Genomic DNA, 13621 nt, shown 5'->3' on the forward strand with positions numbered 1-13621 from the left:
TGTTGGTATACAGCAACCAATAAAATGGTAGCTACCAGTTATCGAGTACATTCTATAACAGTAACTCTAGAACTATAATATTGGTTGCTATTGGCAATACTTACACTTGTCATCTTTAGAAGATTTGATATACAGTATAACCACCTATTTGCAATTGCCCAAATTCATATTGGATGAGGCAGTTAAACAGTAAACTGCATATACGAGTACATGAGAAATTGTTACAGTCTCTTCCCTGGAGTATACTTAAAGCGCTTAGGGGGAGATGCCTTGGAGAGATAAACTACCAGCCAATCAGCTCCTAACCACCATGTTACAGGTTGTGTTTGAAAAATGGACGGAGCTGATTAGTTGGAAGTTTATCTCTCTCCACTTTATCACTCTCCAAGGCAAAGTACATCCCCCCTTAATTAAAATGGTGGTCTAAAGTCATCATAAACGCATATGAGTGTTTACTGTGAAAAAAAGAAGCCCAAAGCATGTGACAGTATACCAGACCCTTCATGATAACAGTGCTCAATTCCTTTGGCGTAGGAGGAGAATGTTTGGTTGGAATATCCACCTTCTACTTTGGTTCTCCTGAAAGGCCATTTAATATCACTAATGGAAAGCGCTATGGTTGGACACTTTTGGTCCTCATTATAGCTCGTCATCAAAAAAATTTCCAGGAACACTGAAACATTAGATTTTTTTTCTGCCCCCACCAAAACTGTGTACTTATTAACAAGAGCATGGCTTTGCTGTTCAAAATTAACTATATTTACTCATTAACTATACCACAGTTATCACTACATGTAGCTTGCTGGAACAAGTTATTTAGTTTGAGGATTAGCCTACTTACGGTGTATCCGGAAAGTATTCACAGCGCTTCACTTTTTCCACATTTTGTTATGTTACAGCCTTATTCCAAAATGAAATAAATTATTTTCCCCCCTCAAAATTCTACACACGATACTCCACAATGACGTGAGCATTTTTGTGTGCAAATTTATTAAAAATAAAAAACTAAGAAATCACATGTACATAAGTATTCACACCCTTTGCCATGAAGCTCAAAATTGAGCTCAGGTGCATCCTATTTCCACTGATCATCCTTCAGATCTTCCTACAGCTTAATTGGAGTCCACCTGTGGTAAATTCAGTTGATGGGACATGATTTGGAAAGGCACACACCTGTCTATATAAGGACCCACACTTGACAGTGCATGTCTGAGCACAAACCAAGCATGAAGTCAAAGGAATTGTCTGTAGACCTCCGAGACAGGATTGTCTCGAGGCACAAATCTGAGGAAGGGCATAGAAAAATATCTGCTGCTTTGAAGGTCCCAATGAGCACAGTGGCCTCCATCATCCGTAAATGGAAGAAGTTCGGAACCACCAAGACTCTTCCTGGAGCTGACCGGCTGTCTAAACTTAGCGAATGGGGGATAAGGGCCCTAGTCAGGGAGGTGACCAAGAACCCGATGGTCACTCTGTCAGAACTACAGCATTCCTCTGTGGAGAGGGGATAACCTTCCAGAAGGACAACCATCTCTGCAGCAATCCACCAATTTGGTCTGTATGGTAGAGTGGCCAGACGAAAGCCACTCCTTAGTAAAAAAGCACATGGCAGCCCACCTGGAGTTTGCCAAACTGCACCTGAAGGACTCTCAGACCATGAGAAACAAAATTCTCTGGTCTGATGAGACAAAAATGTAACTCTTTGGCGGGAATGCCAGGAGTCATGTTTGGAGGAAACCAGGCACCACTCATCACCAGGCCAATACCATCCATGCATGGTGGTGAATGCCAGGCGTCATGTTTGGCGGAAACCAGGCACCGCTCATCACCAGGCCAATACCATCCATGCATGGTGGTTGCAGCATCATGCTGTGGGGATGTATTTCAGCGGCAGGAACTGGGAGACTAGTCAGGATAGAGGGAAAGATGAATGCAGCAATGTACAAAGACATCCTGGATGAAAACCTGCTCCAGAGCCCTCTTGACCTCAGACTGGGGTGACGGTTCATCTTTCAGCAGGACAACGAACCTAAGCACACAGCCAAGATATCAAAGGAGTGGCTTCAGGACAACTCTGTGATTGTCCTTGAGTGACCCAGCCAGAGCCCAGACTTGAATCCGATTGAACATCTCTGAAGAGCTCTGAAAATGTCTGTGCACCGACGCTTCCCATCCAACCTGATAGAGCTTGAGAGGTGCTGCAAAAAGGAATGGGTGAAACTGCCAAGCTTGTGGCATCATATTCAAAAAGACTTGAGGCTGTAATTGCTGCCAAAGGTGCATCAACAAAGTATTGAGCAAAGGCTGTGAGTACTTATGTACACGTGATTTCTTATTTTTTTATTTTTTATAAATTTGCAAAAATCTTAAAACCCTTTTCCACGTTGTCATTATGGGGTATTGTGTGTAGAATTTTCAGGGAAAATTTTTTTTTATTCAAGTTTGGACTTGGTTTCACTTTAATAACATGCATTGCGTTCATTACAACATTGATATTGGCATATCCTTTTGTATTTGCACCTCTGCAGCAGCAATCATTTATTTATTTTTTACCTGTTTCTTTTATTATTTTCTGCAAGATTGCTTTCTGGAAACCACACAGAATGTAAATAGGAAGTCGATGGTCACTTTTTTGACAGTGATGAACTCAACAGCCATATGCCGATGGCAGTCTCATGATATGGTAAAAATGTTACTTACAGCATTTGTGCCATACAAGAATTAGAACGTTAAACGTGTCATTTTCAATGCATGTTTAACATTATAATGTCCACACTGTAAAAATGCTTTAACTAGCACTGTTACTATGTCGCAAGACAGCTGCCGGCATTCCACTGTCCATTGCGTCACTATTGACAAAGTGACCTAAGGTATGTATCCAGGGGTGTAGCCAGAACTTTGCGGGCTCATAGCAACAATCTGAAGGGGCCTCTGTCCCAATGCTTCCAGAGTTACACCTCTCTGCATCAGCTGCTATTTTTTTCCCCATAATAGTGCCCTCGTTCATTTTCTGAACCATAGTAGTGCCTTCGTTATTGTTATGCCCCACAGTAGTGCACTAGTTTATTTTATGAACCATAGTAGTGTCCTAGTTCATGTTATGTCACATTGTAGGGCTGCCAGTACACATTATGCACCACAGTACCCCCAATTCACATTATGACAAAGTATCCCCAGTTCATATTATGCCACACTAGAGTGCCTCAGTTACATATTGTGCCACATTACAGCGCCCCACTTCATATTATGTAACATTATAATGCTCTCCAGTCCATTTTACACCATATTACAATGAGCAGGTCCAGGGGCATACCATGACATATTGTAGGCCCCAAGCAAAATTTTGTAAGGGCCCCTACATATCTACCAATGGTGAAACATGTATATAACACATGTAACTTTGACAGGCAAGATGGGCCCCATAGCAGCTGTAATCCCTGCACTTGTATTAGCTACGGCCTTGTATGTATCTCCATCACATCTGCATTTATATCACAGCATGAGGTGCAAGTGATAAGATCATTGGCCCTCATTCCGATTTGTTCGCTCGCTAGCTGCTTTTAGCAGCATTGCACACGTTAAGCCGCCGCCTACTGGGAGTGAATCTTAGCTTAGCAGAATTGCGAACGAAAGATTAGCAGAATTGTGAATATAAATTTCTTAGCAGTTTCTGAGTAGCTCCAGACTTACTCAGCCATTGCGATCAGTTCAGTCAGTTTCGTTCCTGGTTTGACGTCACAAACACACCCAGCGTTCGCCCAGACACTCCCCCGTTTCTTCAGACACTCCCGCGTTTTTCCCAGAAACGCCAGCGTTTTTTCGCACACTCCCAGAAAACGGCCAGTTTCCGCCCAGAAACACCCACTACCTGTCAATCACACTACGATTACCAGAACGATGAAAAATCCTCGTTATGCCGTGAGTAAAATACCTAACTTTTGTGTAAAATAACTAAGCGCATGCACTCTGCGAACATTGCGCGTGCGCAGTAAGCGACTAATCGCAATATAGCGAAAATCGGCAACGAGCGAACAACTCGGAATGACCCCCATTGTTTGGAGGACAGAAATATTAATGCTGAACTGCCACCTAGTAATAGACCTTATGAAGATGACCCTCCCCATAGCCAGAGTACTGGCTGTTGCTCTCAGACTCATTTTTCCCATGGCTCCTCTGTTCCTCTTAAAACCTCAGATGAAAATTGAGGGTTTCAGTGCAAACATCATTTAGAAACTATGGGCCTAATTCAGATCTGATTGCAGCAGCAAATTTGTTAGTAAATGGGCTAATCCATGTGCACTGCAGGGGTGTGGGCAGACACATGGAGAGATACGTTCTTAAAATCTATGCAATCTGACTAGATTGCTTAGATTTTAAGCATGGATCTCTCGTGTGTATGCCCTCCAGCGATAGCGATGCGCGGCCCCGTGCGTCGCTATTGCCATTGCTTGATTGGCTTGCATGCAGGCACAATCTAGTACATCGCTCATTTCACCCACTGGGTGAAATGAGCGGCCCCCACTCACTCAGCACACACCGCGCTGTGATGAGCGGTGGGAGAGATGTGTGCTGAGTGGTCTGTGATAGATCGCTTAGCACACATCTCTCCCCATGTGTACGGGGCTTTAGATTTGGGTGGGTTATTTTGTTTCTGTGCAGGGTAAATACTGGCTGCTTTATTTTTACACTGCAAATTAGATTGAAGATTGAACACACCCCACCCAAATCTAACTCTCTCTGCACATGTTATATCTGCCTCCCCTGCACAGTGCATATGGATTTGCCCATTAGCAAACAAATTTTCTGCTGTGATCAGATCTGAATTAGGCCCTATAATCAACAGACTTGGAGCTTGTGATGGGGCCTTTTACTCACCCGTTCCAATGCCCATTTATGTTGTAGCGTCATTCAGTTTCAGGCCCTTGTAAAACGGGTGTAGTATGAGTGGCCTGTGGCCGGGATCCCGGTGGCCACCATACCGGCGCTGGGATCCCGACCGCTGGCATACCGACAGCTGGGTGAGCGCAAATGAGCTACTTGCAAGAGGGAGAACAGTTGTCGGTATGCCGGGTGTCGGGATTCCAGCGCCGGTATTCTGAGCGCCGGGATCCCAACAGCCGGCATACTGAATACCACCCTGTAAAACAATGTGCTGCAGTAATCATTGCTACTGCCATCTCAGGATCATGATAATGGAGGACCATTACTGGAAAATGCTTTACTATTTAAATAGTGCATTTTCTTCCATGTTGCATATATTTATTTTTAAAATGTTTGACATGTATTTTTTCTAATATTGAATTTTTTTATTGACAGTGGAACTGTAATCCCTAGTGCAACCTGACAGTCTGCATATGCCATGAGCTCGCTGCAAAGTCTTCCAGGACGAGATTAAAAAAATATTACTGCTGCCAGGCACTTGAGTATCACTCAGCACTCACATATTTCATTGGCAAATTGGGGTGAAACAAGTAGAGTCACTGCTGCAATAAGCGGCAATATACAATTATCACCTGCACTTAGGACATAAAAGCAAGCAACTGGTCAAAACCATGCTGCACTGCAGGTGGGGCAGATGTAACACGTGCAGAGAGAGTTAAGCCCCCTACACACTGGACGATATAGTGAGCGATATGCATGATATCGTTTATTTTTTGAACAATATATCGTTCATATTGTTCAGTGTGGAGCAACCAATGATGAACGATGCGCGCCCCCGCGATTGTTCATCATTGGTTTCCCGTTGTTTGAACATGCAGGTCGATATGGACAACCTGCATGTTTGGGAATGGGGCCGGGTGACGTGGGGAGTTTCAACCACCTCGTCACATGCACCTGCGGTGGCTTACCCGTCGCCCATATTGGCTGTAGGTCGCCGAGTGTGTAGGGGGGCTTTAGATTTATGTGGGGTGTGTTCAAACTGAAATCTATATTGCAGTGTAAAAATAAAGCAGCCAGTATTTACCCTGCACAGAAACAATCTAAATGCATTTGCTCCCCTTGCATGGCAACATGGGGGGTAATTCCAAGTTGATCGCAGCAGGATTTTTGTTAGTAATTGGGCAAAACCATGTGCACTGCAGGGGAGGCAGATATAACATGTGCATAGAGAGTTAGATTTGGGTGGGGTGTGTTCAATCTGCAATCTAATTTGCAGTGTAAAAATAAAGCAGCCAGTATTTACCCTGCACAGAAACAAAATAACTCACCCAAATCTTACTCTCTCTACACATGTTATATCTGCCTCCCCTGCAGTGCACATGGTTTTGCCCAATTGCTATCAAAAAACCAAATATTTGTACTTGGAGGCTGGCAATTCCACATTTGTTAAAGTTTAGAGACTACTGTATATTCCCTTAAAATCTAAAAAAATTGTTATTTATGACGAGGAATTATATGTAGCTATATACAATGCACAGATTTTAGGCCCCTTCATCTCGCAAAAATAGAAAAAGAAAAAAATGGAAACGTGCAAATGACCTCACGACGGTGAACAAGCCGTAGAGCAAAGCAAAGCATGCAGCACTAACCAGTAGAACACTGTTGGTCCCCTGTAACTCAGCCATGGCCGTGTGCAGATCCATTAGACTGACATGAGGAAACTCTGGTACTCCACTGTTGATAAGGAAGCACTTGAATCCAGGCACCCCAGCATGTAGCATCGGCACAAGCTCCACCTATAACAGGAGGCAACAGAAAATTAGCAGCAATTGTCTTACATAACGCTACGTAAAGCATAGCGTAAGGATAATATTGATCATAAGAATGGTTGAGAGCCTCTGAGAAAGCGTCTGCAATATCTTTGTACAGTAAAATGACCATAAAGCTCTAGTTTGTTACATCTACTGTCGACTAGCCACACACCCTATGCAGGTACTAAATCCAAGTACTGCTTTTCCAATGTTACTAAAGCAAACAATGTTATATTTTTGGGTCATTTACAGATTATTAGGTTCAAGTGCACTAGAGTCTATTGTATATCAGTGTGGAGTTAGGTATGTGTGAGTGGCGGGATCCCGGCATAGAAATGGCCGATGCGCGGGGGGGGGGGGGGGGGGGGGTGGAGTCTGAGCGCAACAAGCCCCTTGCGGTCTCGCTACACACGCCTCTCTGCACAGGTTCTATTCCCACTCTATGTGTATTGTGGACACCCGTGGGTGGGTATAGTTCCTGCTAGTCGGCATGCTGACTGTCGGGGGTTCTAAGGGGGTGGGATGTAGGGGGAGGTATTGTGACTGGCGGTCTCCTGACCGCTGGTCACAGAACTACATCCCATCAGTGTGAGGCAACCTGATGCACTGCATGGTCCACAAGGGAGCCCACTGAGCTTAAAAATTGCCACATCTTACCCTTATTCTCAGAATTAAGGTAAAATAATACTTGTAATCAAAGATACACCTATCTGTATAAAATATAGACACATTAAGTAAGTGTTCCACGTTATAACTAGAGATGTGCAGGTCATTTTTTCGGAAATCTGTACCTACCCGAATTTAGGGCATCCGTGTTGAACCGAGCCGCGGTTTTGGATCTTCAGTAGTGTCAGAAATTGGATTGCAATTTAGACACTTTTCAGGTGCTATGTCAGGGGGCAAAATTGACTGGAAATTAATGTTATTGATGTTACTGATACTATAGGAATAAAAATAGGTCCAAATGATATGATTTTAGCTGTTTGTAGGTCCAAAACCGAAATGAAACCAAAACACTGATGGTGGTTTAGCGAAAACCGAAAACAAAACACTGAGGGTCCGCGCACATCTGTAGTTATAACAAACAACTATGACAATAAAGCAGGAAGTAGCTGGGGACCGCAAGTGAAAGCGCAGAGGCTGCACGCAGCCCTAGTGTCTCCAGTTGTCCACAGCCTATCACTGGGTCTACATAGTAAGGAGATAATAGAATAATATAAATAATAGAAGTCCTCTGCCTTCTTATTGATGCTTTGAGTGACTGCCATTCCCCCCCCCCCCCCCGTGTTTTGCACCCGGTGTCTGGGCGGAGCTACAGCTAGCTTGCATGGTTCTCAGAGTATTCGCTATGAGTCGGTTTTTGTGCCAAACTCTACTACCCTTGTACAAAAATCCTCTGCCACTTGTAAAGAGGTCAGTTATGCTCCATTGTCTAAACTGAAGTTTACTAAATGTATTTATGCTGGCAATCGAGGAGACACAGTGAATGCCTCTGATCAATAATAAAAAAAGTGGAAAAAATATGTATAAATATGCCCAAATATCGCTTCCCAACATAGGGGGTCATTCCGACCCAATCGCTCGCTGCAGTTTATCGCAGCGCAGCGATCGGGTCGAATCTGCGCATGTTATGGGGGCGCAGTCCGGCCAACGCAGGCGTGGCTGGACCGTGCGGGGGCGGGCCGCAGCGGCTGCGTGACATCACACGCAGCCGCTGCGACCAGGGGCAGCGACAAGCAACTCCCGGCAAGCCGCAGGAACTGCGCTGGCCGGGAGCTACTCAGCAAGTACAAAAGCATAGCCGCTGTGCGATGCTTTTGTACTTGTGCGGGGGCGGACAGACATGTGGGGCGGACTAGCCCTGTGCTGGGCGTCCCCCCGCACATGGAAACATGGTCGTAGCTGTGCTAAATTTAGCACAGCTACGATCAACTCAGAATGACCGCCATAGAGACATATGGAAAGTGTTTCATAGCAGAACATAAAGGTGGCCTTTCCATTTCCCTTCTCCATTTCATTGTAGATGATATGGAGAAGGGAAATGGAAAGGCCACCTTTATGTTCTTCTGTTCATCATCTACACTTCTCCACTGGCTCACTTCTCCACTCTTCTCACTGCTTAGTTTATCTCAATGTCCTTAACCACTTGCCTTGCATAAATGCATGGAATACGACCGCAGCCAGGAGTGCGTTACCAGACCAGATCGCATCCCATACGTCCATGCTGCCTTGATGTGTCCCCCACCCAGGGCCGGATTTAGGGATGAGGGTGCCCCTAGGCACAACAGTAATGGCCACACCCCTTGCATAATGTTATTGTTTTCATTAATTGGTTAGAAGCCCTCATTTGTGATTTTACATTTTAATAGAATAAAACAAAGAAAAGCCACTAACTAACTATGATTTTTATTTTATTTTATTTAGAATTATGTATACATACTTACTAAGTAGAACAGCTTACAGGGGCAGTATGTGCATGCCCTACCCATTTACACTAAGGGGATGCAGGGGTTATTGTGGTTAGGATTTATGACCACAGGTGGGAAGTTATATTATTTATAATGGGGACCGATGGATACGAGGGGATGGGTGCAAAACCCTATATATATATATATATATATATATATATATATATATATAATATCAAGAATAAGGAGAGCGCACCGGTGAATGATAATAAAAGGTAACACTTTACTATGTAAATATCCACGTACATGAAAGTTAAAATTGATACACTTAGCCAGTCCTCCGATAACTGCCGCCTCGGGTTGAACCTTCTGCTGGCGGAGTATTTTTCACGGAGAGATCGTCTGCTCTGTTCCAGACTGGAGACCGACTTCGTCTACGGATGCAAGCCACGCCCAACGCGTTTCGTCACTATGGGACTTCGTCACAGCTCCTGACGAAGTCCCATAGTGACGAAACGCGTTGGGCGTGGCTTGCATCCGTAGACGAAGTCGGTCTCCAGTCTGGAACAGAGCAGACGATCTCTCCGTGAAAAATACTCCGCCAGCAGAAGGTTCAACCCGAGGCGGCAGTTATCGGAGGACTGGCTAAGTGCATCAATTTTAACTTTCATGTACGTGGATATTTACATAGTAAAGTGTTACCTTTTATTATCATTCACCGGTGCGCTCTCCTTATTCTTGATATTATTTAGAAATCCCTTACTCCTGGCAGGAGTGGATGAGCAGGCACCACATGAGCAAACAAACTCTGGACTAACCGCAGTGTGCGCGGATCTAAATTCTACATATATATATATATATATATTTTTTTTTTTTTCCAAATAAAATATTTTGATATGTTATTTTAAACTGTATTAAATAAACAGATCGCCCCACTGACAATTTCTGATCTGTTTTGTTGAAAAAGAATCAGTTATATGGTTAATGTGAAGGAGAACTATTGTATATACTACCATAGTAGTGCTTGACAGCAGGAGAGAACACGGATGTGTCAGAATGCAGTTCCTGCACCCAAAATAAGTAGTGAAACAGCATTCCAAGTCAGCTTAGGTCTGATCATGGTAGTCATTCCGAGTTGTTCGCTCGCTGCTATTTTTAGCAGAATTGCTAATAGGCTAAAATCCGGCAGTTCTGCGCATGCGTAAGCACAGCAGGGCGCACGCGCTAAGCAATTTTACACAAAACTATGCTATTTTACTCACGGGCGAACAAAGCTTTTCAATCGCTCTGCTGATCGTAGTGTGATTGACAGGAAGTGGGTGTTTCTGGGTGGTAACTGAGCGTTTTCAGGGAGTGTGCTAAAAAATGCAGGCGTGCCAGCAGAAAACGCAGGAGTGGCTGCAGAAATGGGGGAGTGGCTGGCCGGACACAGGGCGTGTTTGTGACGTCAAACCAGGAACTAAACGGACTGAGGTGATCGCAATCTAGGAGTAGGTCTGGAGCTACTCAGAAACTGCAAGGAAATACCTAATAGCAGAATTGCTAATCTTTTGTTAGCAATTCTGCTAAGCTAAGATACACTCCCAGAGAGCGGAGGCTTTGTGTTTGCATTTCTGCTAAAAGTAGCTAACAACTCGGAATGACCACCTATATTCTTACCTGATTATCGGGAATGACTCCTCCCCAAAATGCCACATCCACGTAGCATTGTCCTTCAGCAGCCTGAAGCTTGGTGTTAAAATTGCTTACAGATGTGGTAGGAGGGAGACTGTTTCTGTAAAGACAGAAAAAATATATCTGTATTTAAATAGATACAGTTAGGTTTATCATTTTCTGCAAAACGCTAACACATTTTATATACAGTATTTTATTTCTTATTTAGATTTATCCATTTTTTATTTATATAATGGAACTAAATTCCTAAATCTGAAATAAGTCATTTTTTACTGTGACAATTACTAGAACTACATAGATGAGCAGGATGACAAGTATGGACCCCTCTTCTGAATTCTGTATTGTGGGGGGTATTCATAGATGGACGCAGATCTTTGTTCCGGCAGCAATATCTGCGTCCATCTCCTGACATGCTGGGGGCCACTCAACATGTGTGACGCCGCCTTACAATGTGTCCGCAATTACATCGCTGACGCATCGATTTAAGGTTGCTTGGTTGCCGGCATTTCTTTTATTGGCTGTGTGTGACGTCAAACAGCCACTCTGAAAACGCTCGCAACACACCCCCATTCTGGCCGCCACGCTTGCCGCTGTCAAACACCTTGTGACCACATCCTTCCAGGGTGCAGCCGCAAGGAGAAGGGTCGCACACGCGCACTGCGGCCGGGGCGTGAGCCGACCAGATGGAGGCGGCTGTGTCCATCTCTGAATCTTCCCAAGTCCACTGATTAAGGCTGTGCCTCACAGGGTCATATTCTATACAGGTATAGGGACCTGAAAGTAATAAACCCCCTGCCAGCCATCTAAAAGCCGGAATCCAGCCTTCAGTATGGTGATCAACCCGATATAACTATAAGGCAACAGATGAGCCGACAGTATCATTATATCTGGTATACATGTTTACCTACAGATTGTGGTGCACAATCATTTAGAAAGATATTTTAGGCGCGCAGTTTTGGTACGCACACTTAGAACACGTGGCATTATGGTTATAAACATGGTGACATTTTTGCATGCTGCTGTACCCCTAATTTATGGTGGAAGTGCACATAATTAGTGTTTTAATGGTACTTCACTATGAAGTATTGTTTTAGTTTTGGACATTTTTGGGAAGGCTGACTGCCTGCACTTCCCCGCTCCTACACTGTGTCAGGAGCTGGGTGCTGCACCCTGTTCCAGTCACTGAGCAGGAGACGGCATTTTGGTATCACCCCTCGGCGGGTGACACCTGGGACATGCCCACACCCTTGTAGTGATGCCACTGCTACTAAGTGTATTTCAAAAAGTAATACCCATTATAGGGATATATTCAATTGCTGTCAGATCCATTCCGAGTCCGACATGCATTTGTTAGAATAGATCTGACAAACCCTATTCAATGAGCGGCCAAATTCGACTGTCGGATTTGGCTGTTCCAGGTGTCCCGTCCGTGCTGCTGCTGTCAGCAGTCAGCCCTCCCCGTGTGTCAGATCACAGGGAGGGGCTAGAGGGAGCCTCAGATCTCCTCATACCACCCAGGGAAGCACATCAGTCAGCCCCGGACCTATCCCCCGCACTCCCAACTGGGAACTTTTGGGATCTTTCTTTAATTAAAAATGAGAGACGCTCCTATGCGTCGCCCGCCCTACCACCACGTTACCCCAGCTGTGATTACCACATGGACAGTCAGAGCATCGTTGCAGCGGCACCTGTGAAGTCACATAGTGCAGTGATGGGACACGGGGATGCTATACCCCATGGAACGCTGCCGGGAGAGAGGATCCTGGCCGGGGGGACGCCTATGCTCGCCTATAGCCCACCACCCCACTCCCCCGTCTCATCTCCTCAATCCAGATGGAGATTGTTGGAAATGGGGCCAAAACCTGTCGGATTTGGCCACATTTCCGACAGAAGCAGGCGGATCGGCGCCTATTCCGCCGATCCACGTGCTTGTAGGAAAAATTAGGGGTCTATTGAATAGGTCGGAACCCCTTCCAACCTAAAATAGTCGGAAACTGACATTTTTTTTTCAACACAACGGCAGTTTCAACTTCAATTGAATATACCCCATAGTGTCACTTTGTCTACATTAATGCTTTTTTATGTCTCTGGCAATTCTTAGTTGGTTCAGTGATATGAAAAGTGTTCAAAGTCAACTTGACTAACCAGCTCCACTCGCCAAAAGAAAAAATTAATTAGAAGGAAAATTAGAAAATATTTAAAAATAGATTTAACAAATTACAGTTTGTAAATTTTTTTATAAAAAGTATTCACCATTGAATAAAAACCTATTCAAATAATTGATCCAACCAAACATTTAGGGAGCTAATTGCATAATTAGTTACTATACTGTGTTACTATAACTTTTCTATATAGCCGCATAATCACTACACGCATGTGGGTGCACACGCTTATAACCTTCTTTATAGACAAAAAAAGGACCAAAATATACTGTAACGATTCTGCGCTTATATTAAAAGGACTCCACTTCCTTGTAATATCAGCGCAGAATGGTCAGAGTATATTTATTCAAATAATGAAATATTTTACATTAATTTTCCTCTACTACGGCCAGGCTCAAATGACGATAACGGAACAAGTTATCAGAAGCGGAATGTGTAATGTAATGCTTGGGGAAGCTACAGTATCTAAGGCAAAACGCGGTAAATGTTATTCCCAGGTGTACGGTATGTACAGTATTCTCTAAACATTGCAGCATTATAGACAAGCATACCAATGTCAAAATAATAAATCCCAACTGGGAATAAATCTAAATCAAAGCAATTGTCTATCTAATTTACAATTAAAATAGAGTTTGTACATAAGCTCCATTGAAAGTACGGATGGTGTAATGGTTAGCATTGCTGC

General features: G+C 44.0%; 1 protein-coding gene across 3 annotated transcripts in view; it reads right to left on the reverse strand.

Annotated features, from left to right (window-relative positions):
• LOC134909190 (allantoinase, mitochondrial-like) overlaps nt 1–13621 on the reverse strand; it is a 106685-nt gene that overhangs the window by 34623 nt on the left and 58441 nt on the right. For all 3 annotated transcript variants that reach the window (XM_063915781.1, XM_063915778.1, XM_063915780.1), the window contains exons 4-5: nt 10760–10874; nt 6531–6677 (exon numbers count right to left, since the gene is read on the reverse strand). In XM_063915781.1, the coding sequence (XP_063771851.1) occupies nt 6531–6677; nt 10760–10874 (262 nt within the window). The remainder of the gene's footprint in view (nt 1–6530; nt 6678–10759; nt 10875–13621) is intronic.

Source organism: Pseudophryne corroboree, chromosome 4, assembly GCF_028390025.1.
Source record: "Pseudophryne corroboree isolate aPseCor3 chromosome 4, aPseCor3.hap2, whole genome shotgun sequence".
NCBI classification, from domain to species: Eukaryota; Metazoa; Chordata; class Amphibia; order Anura; family Myobatrachidae; genus Pseudophryne; species Pseudophryne corroboree.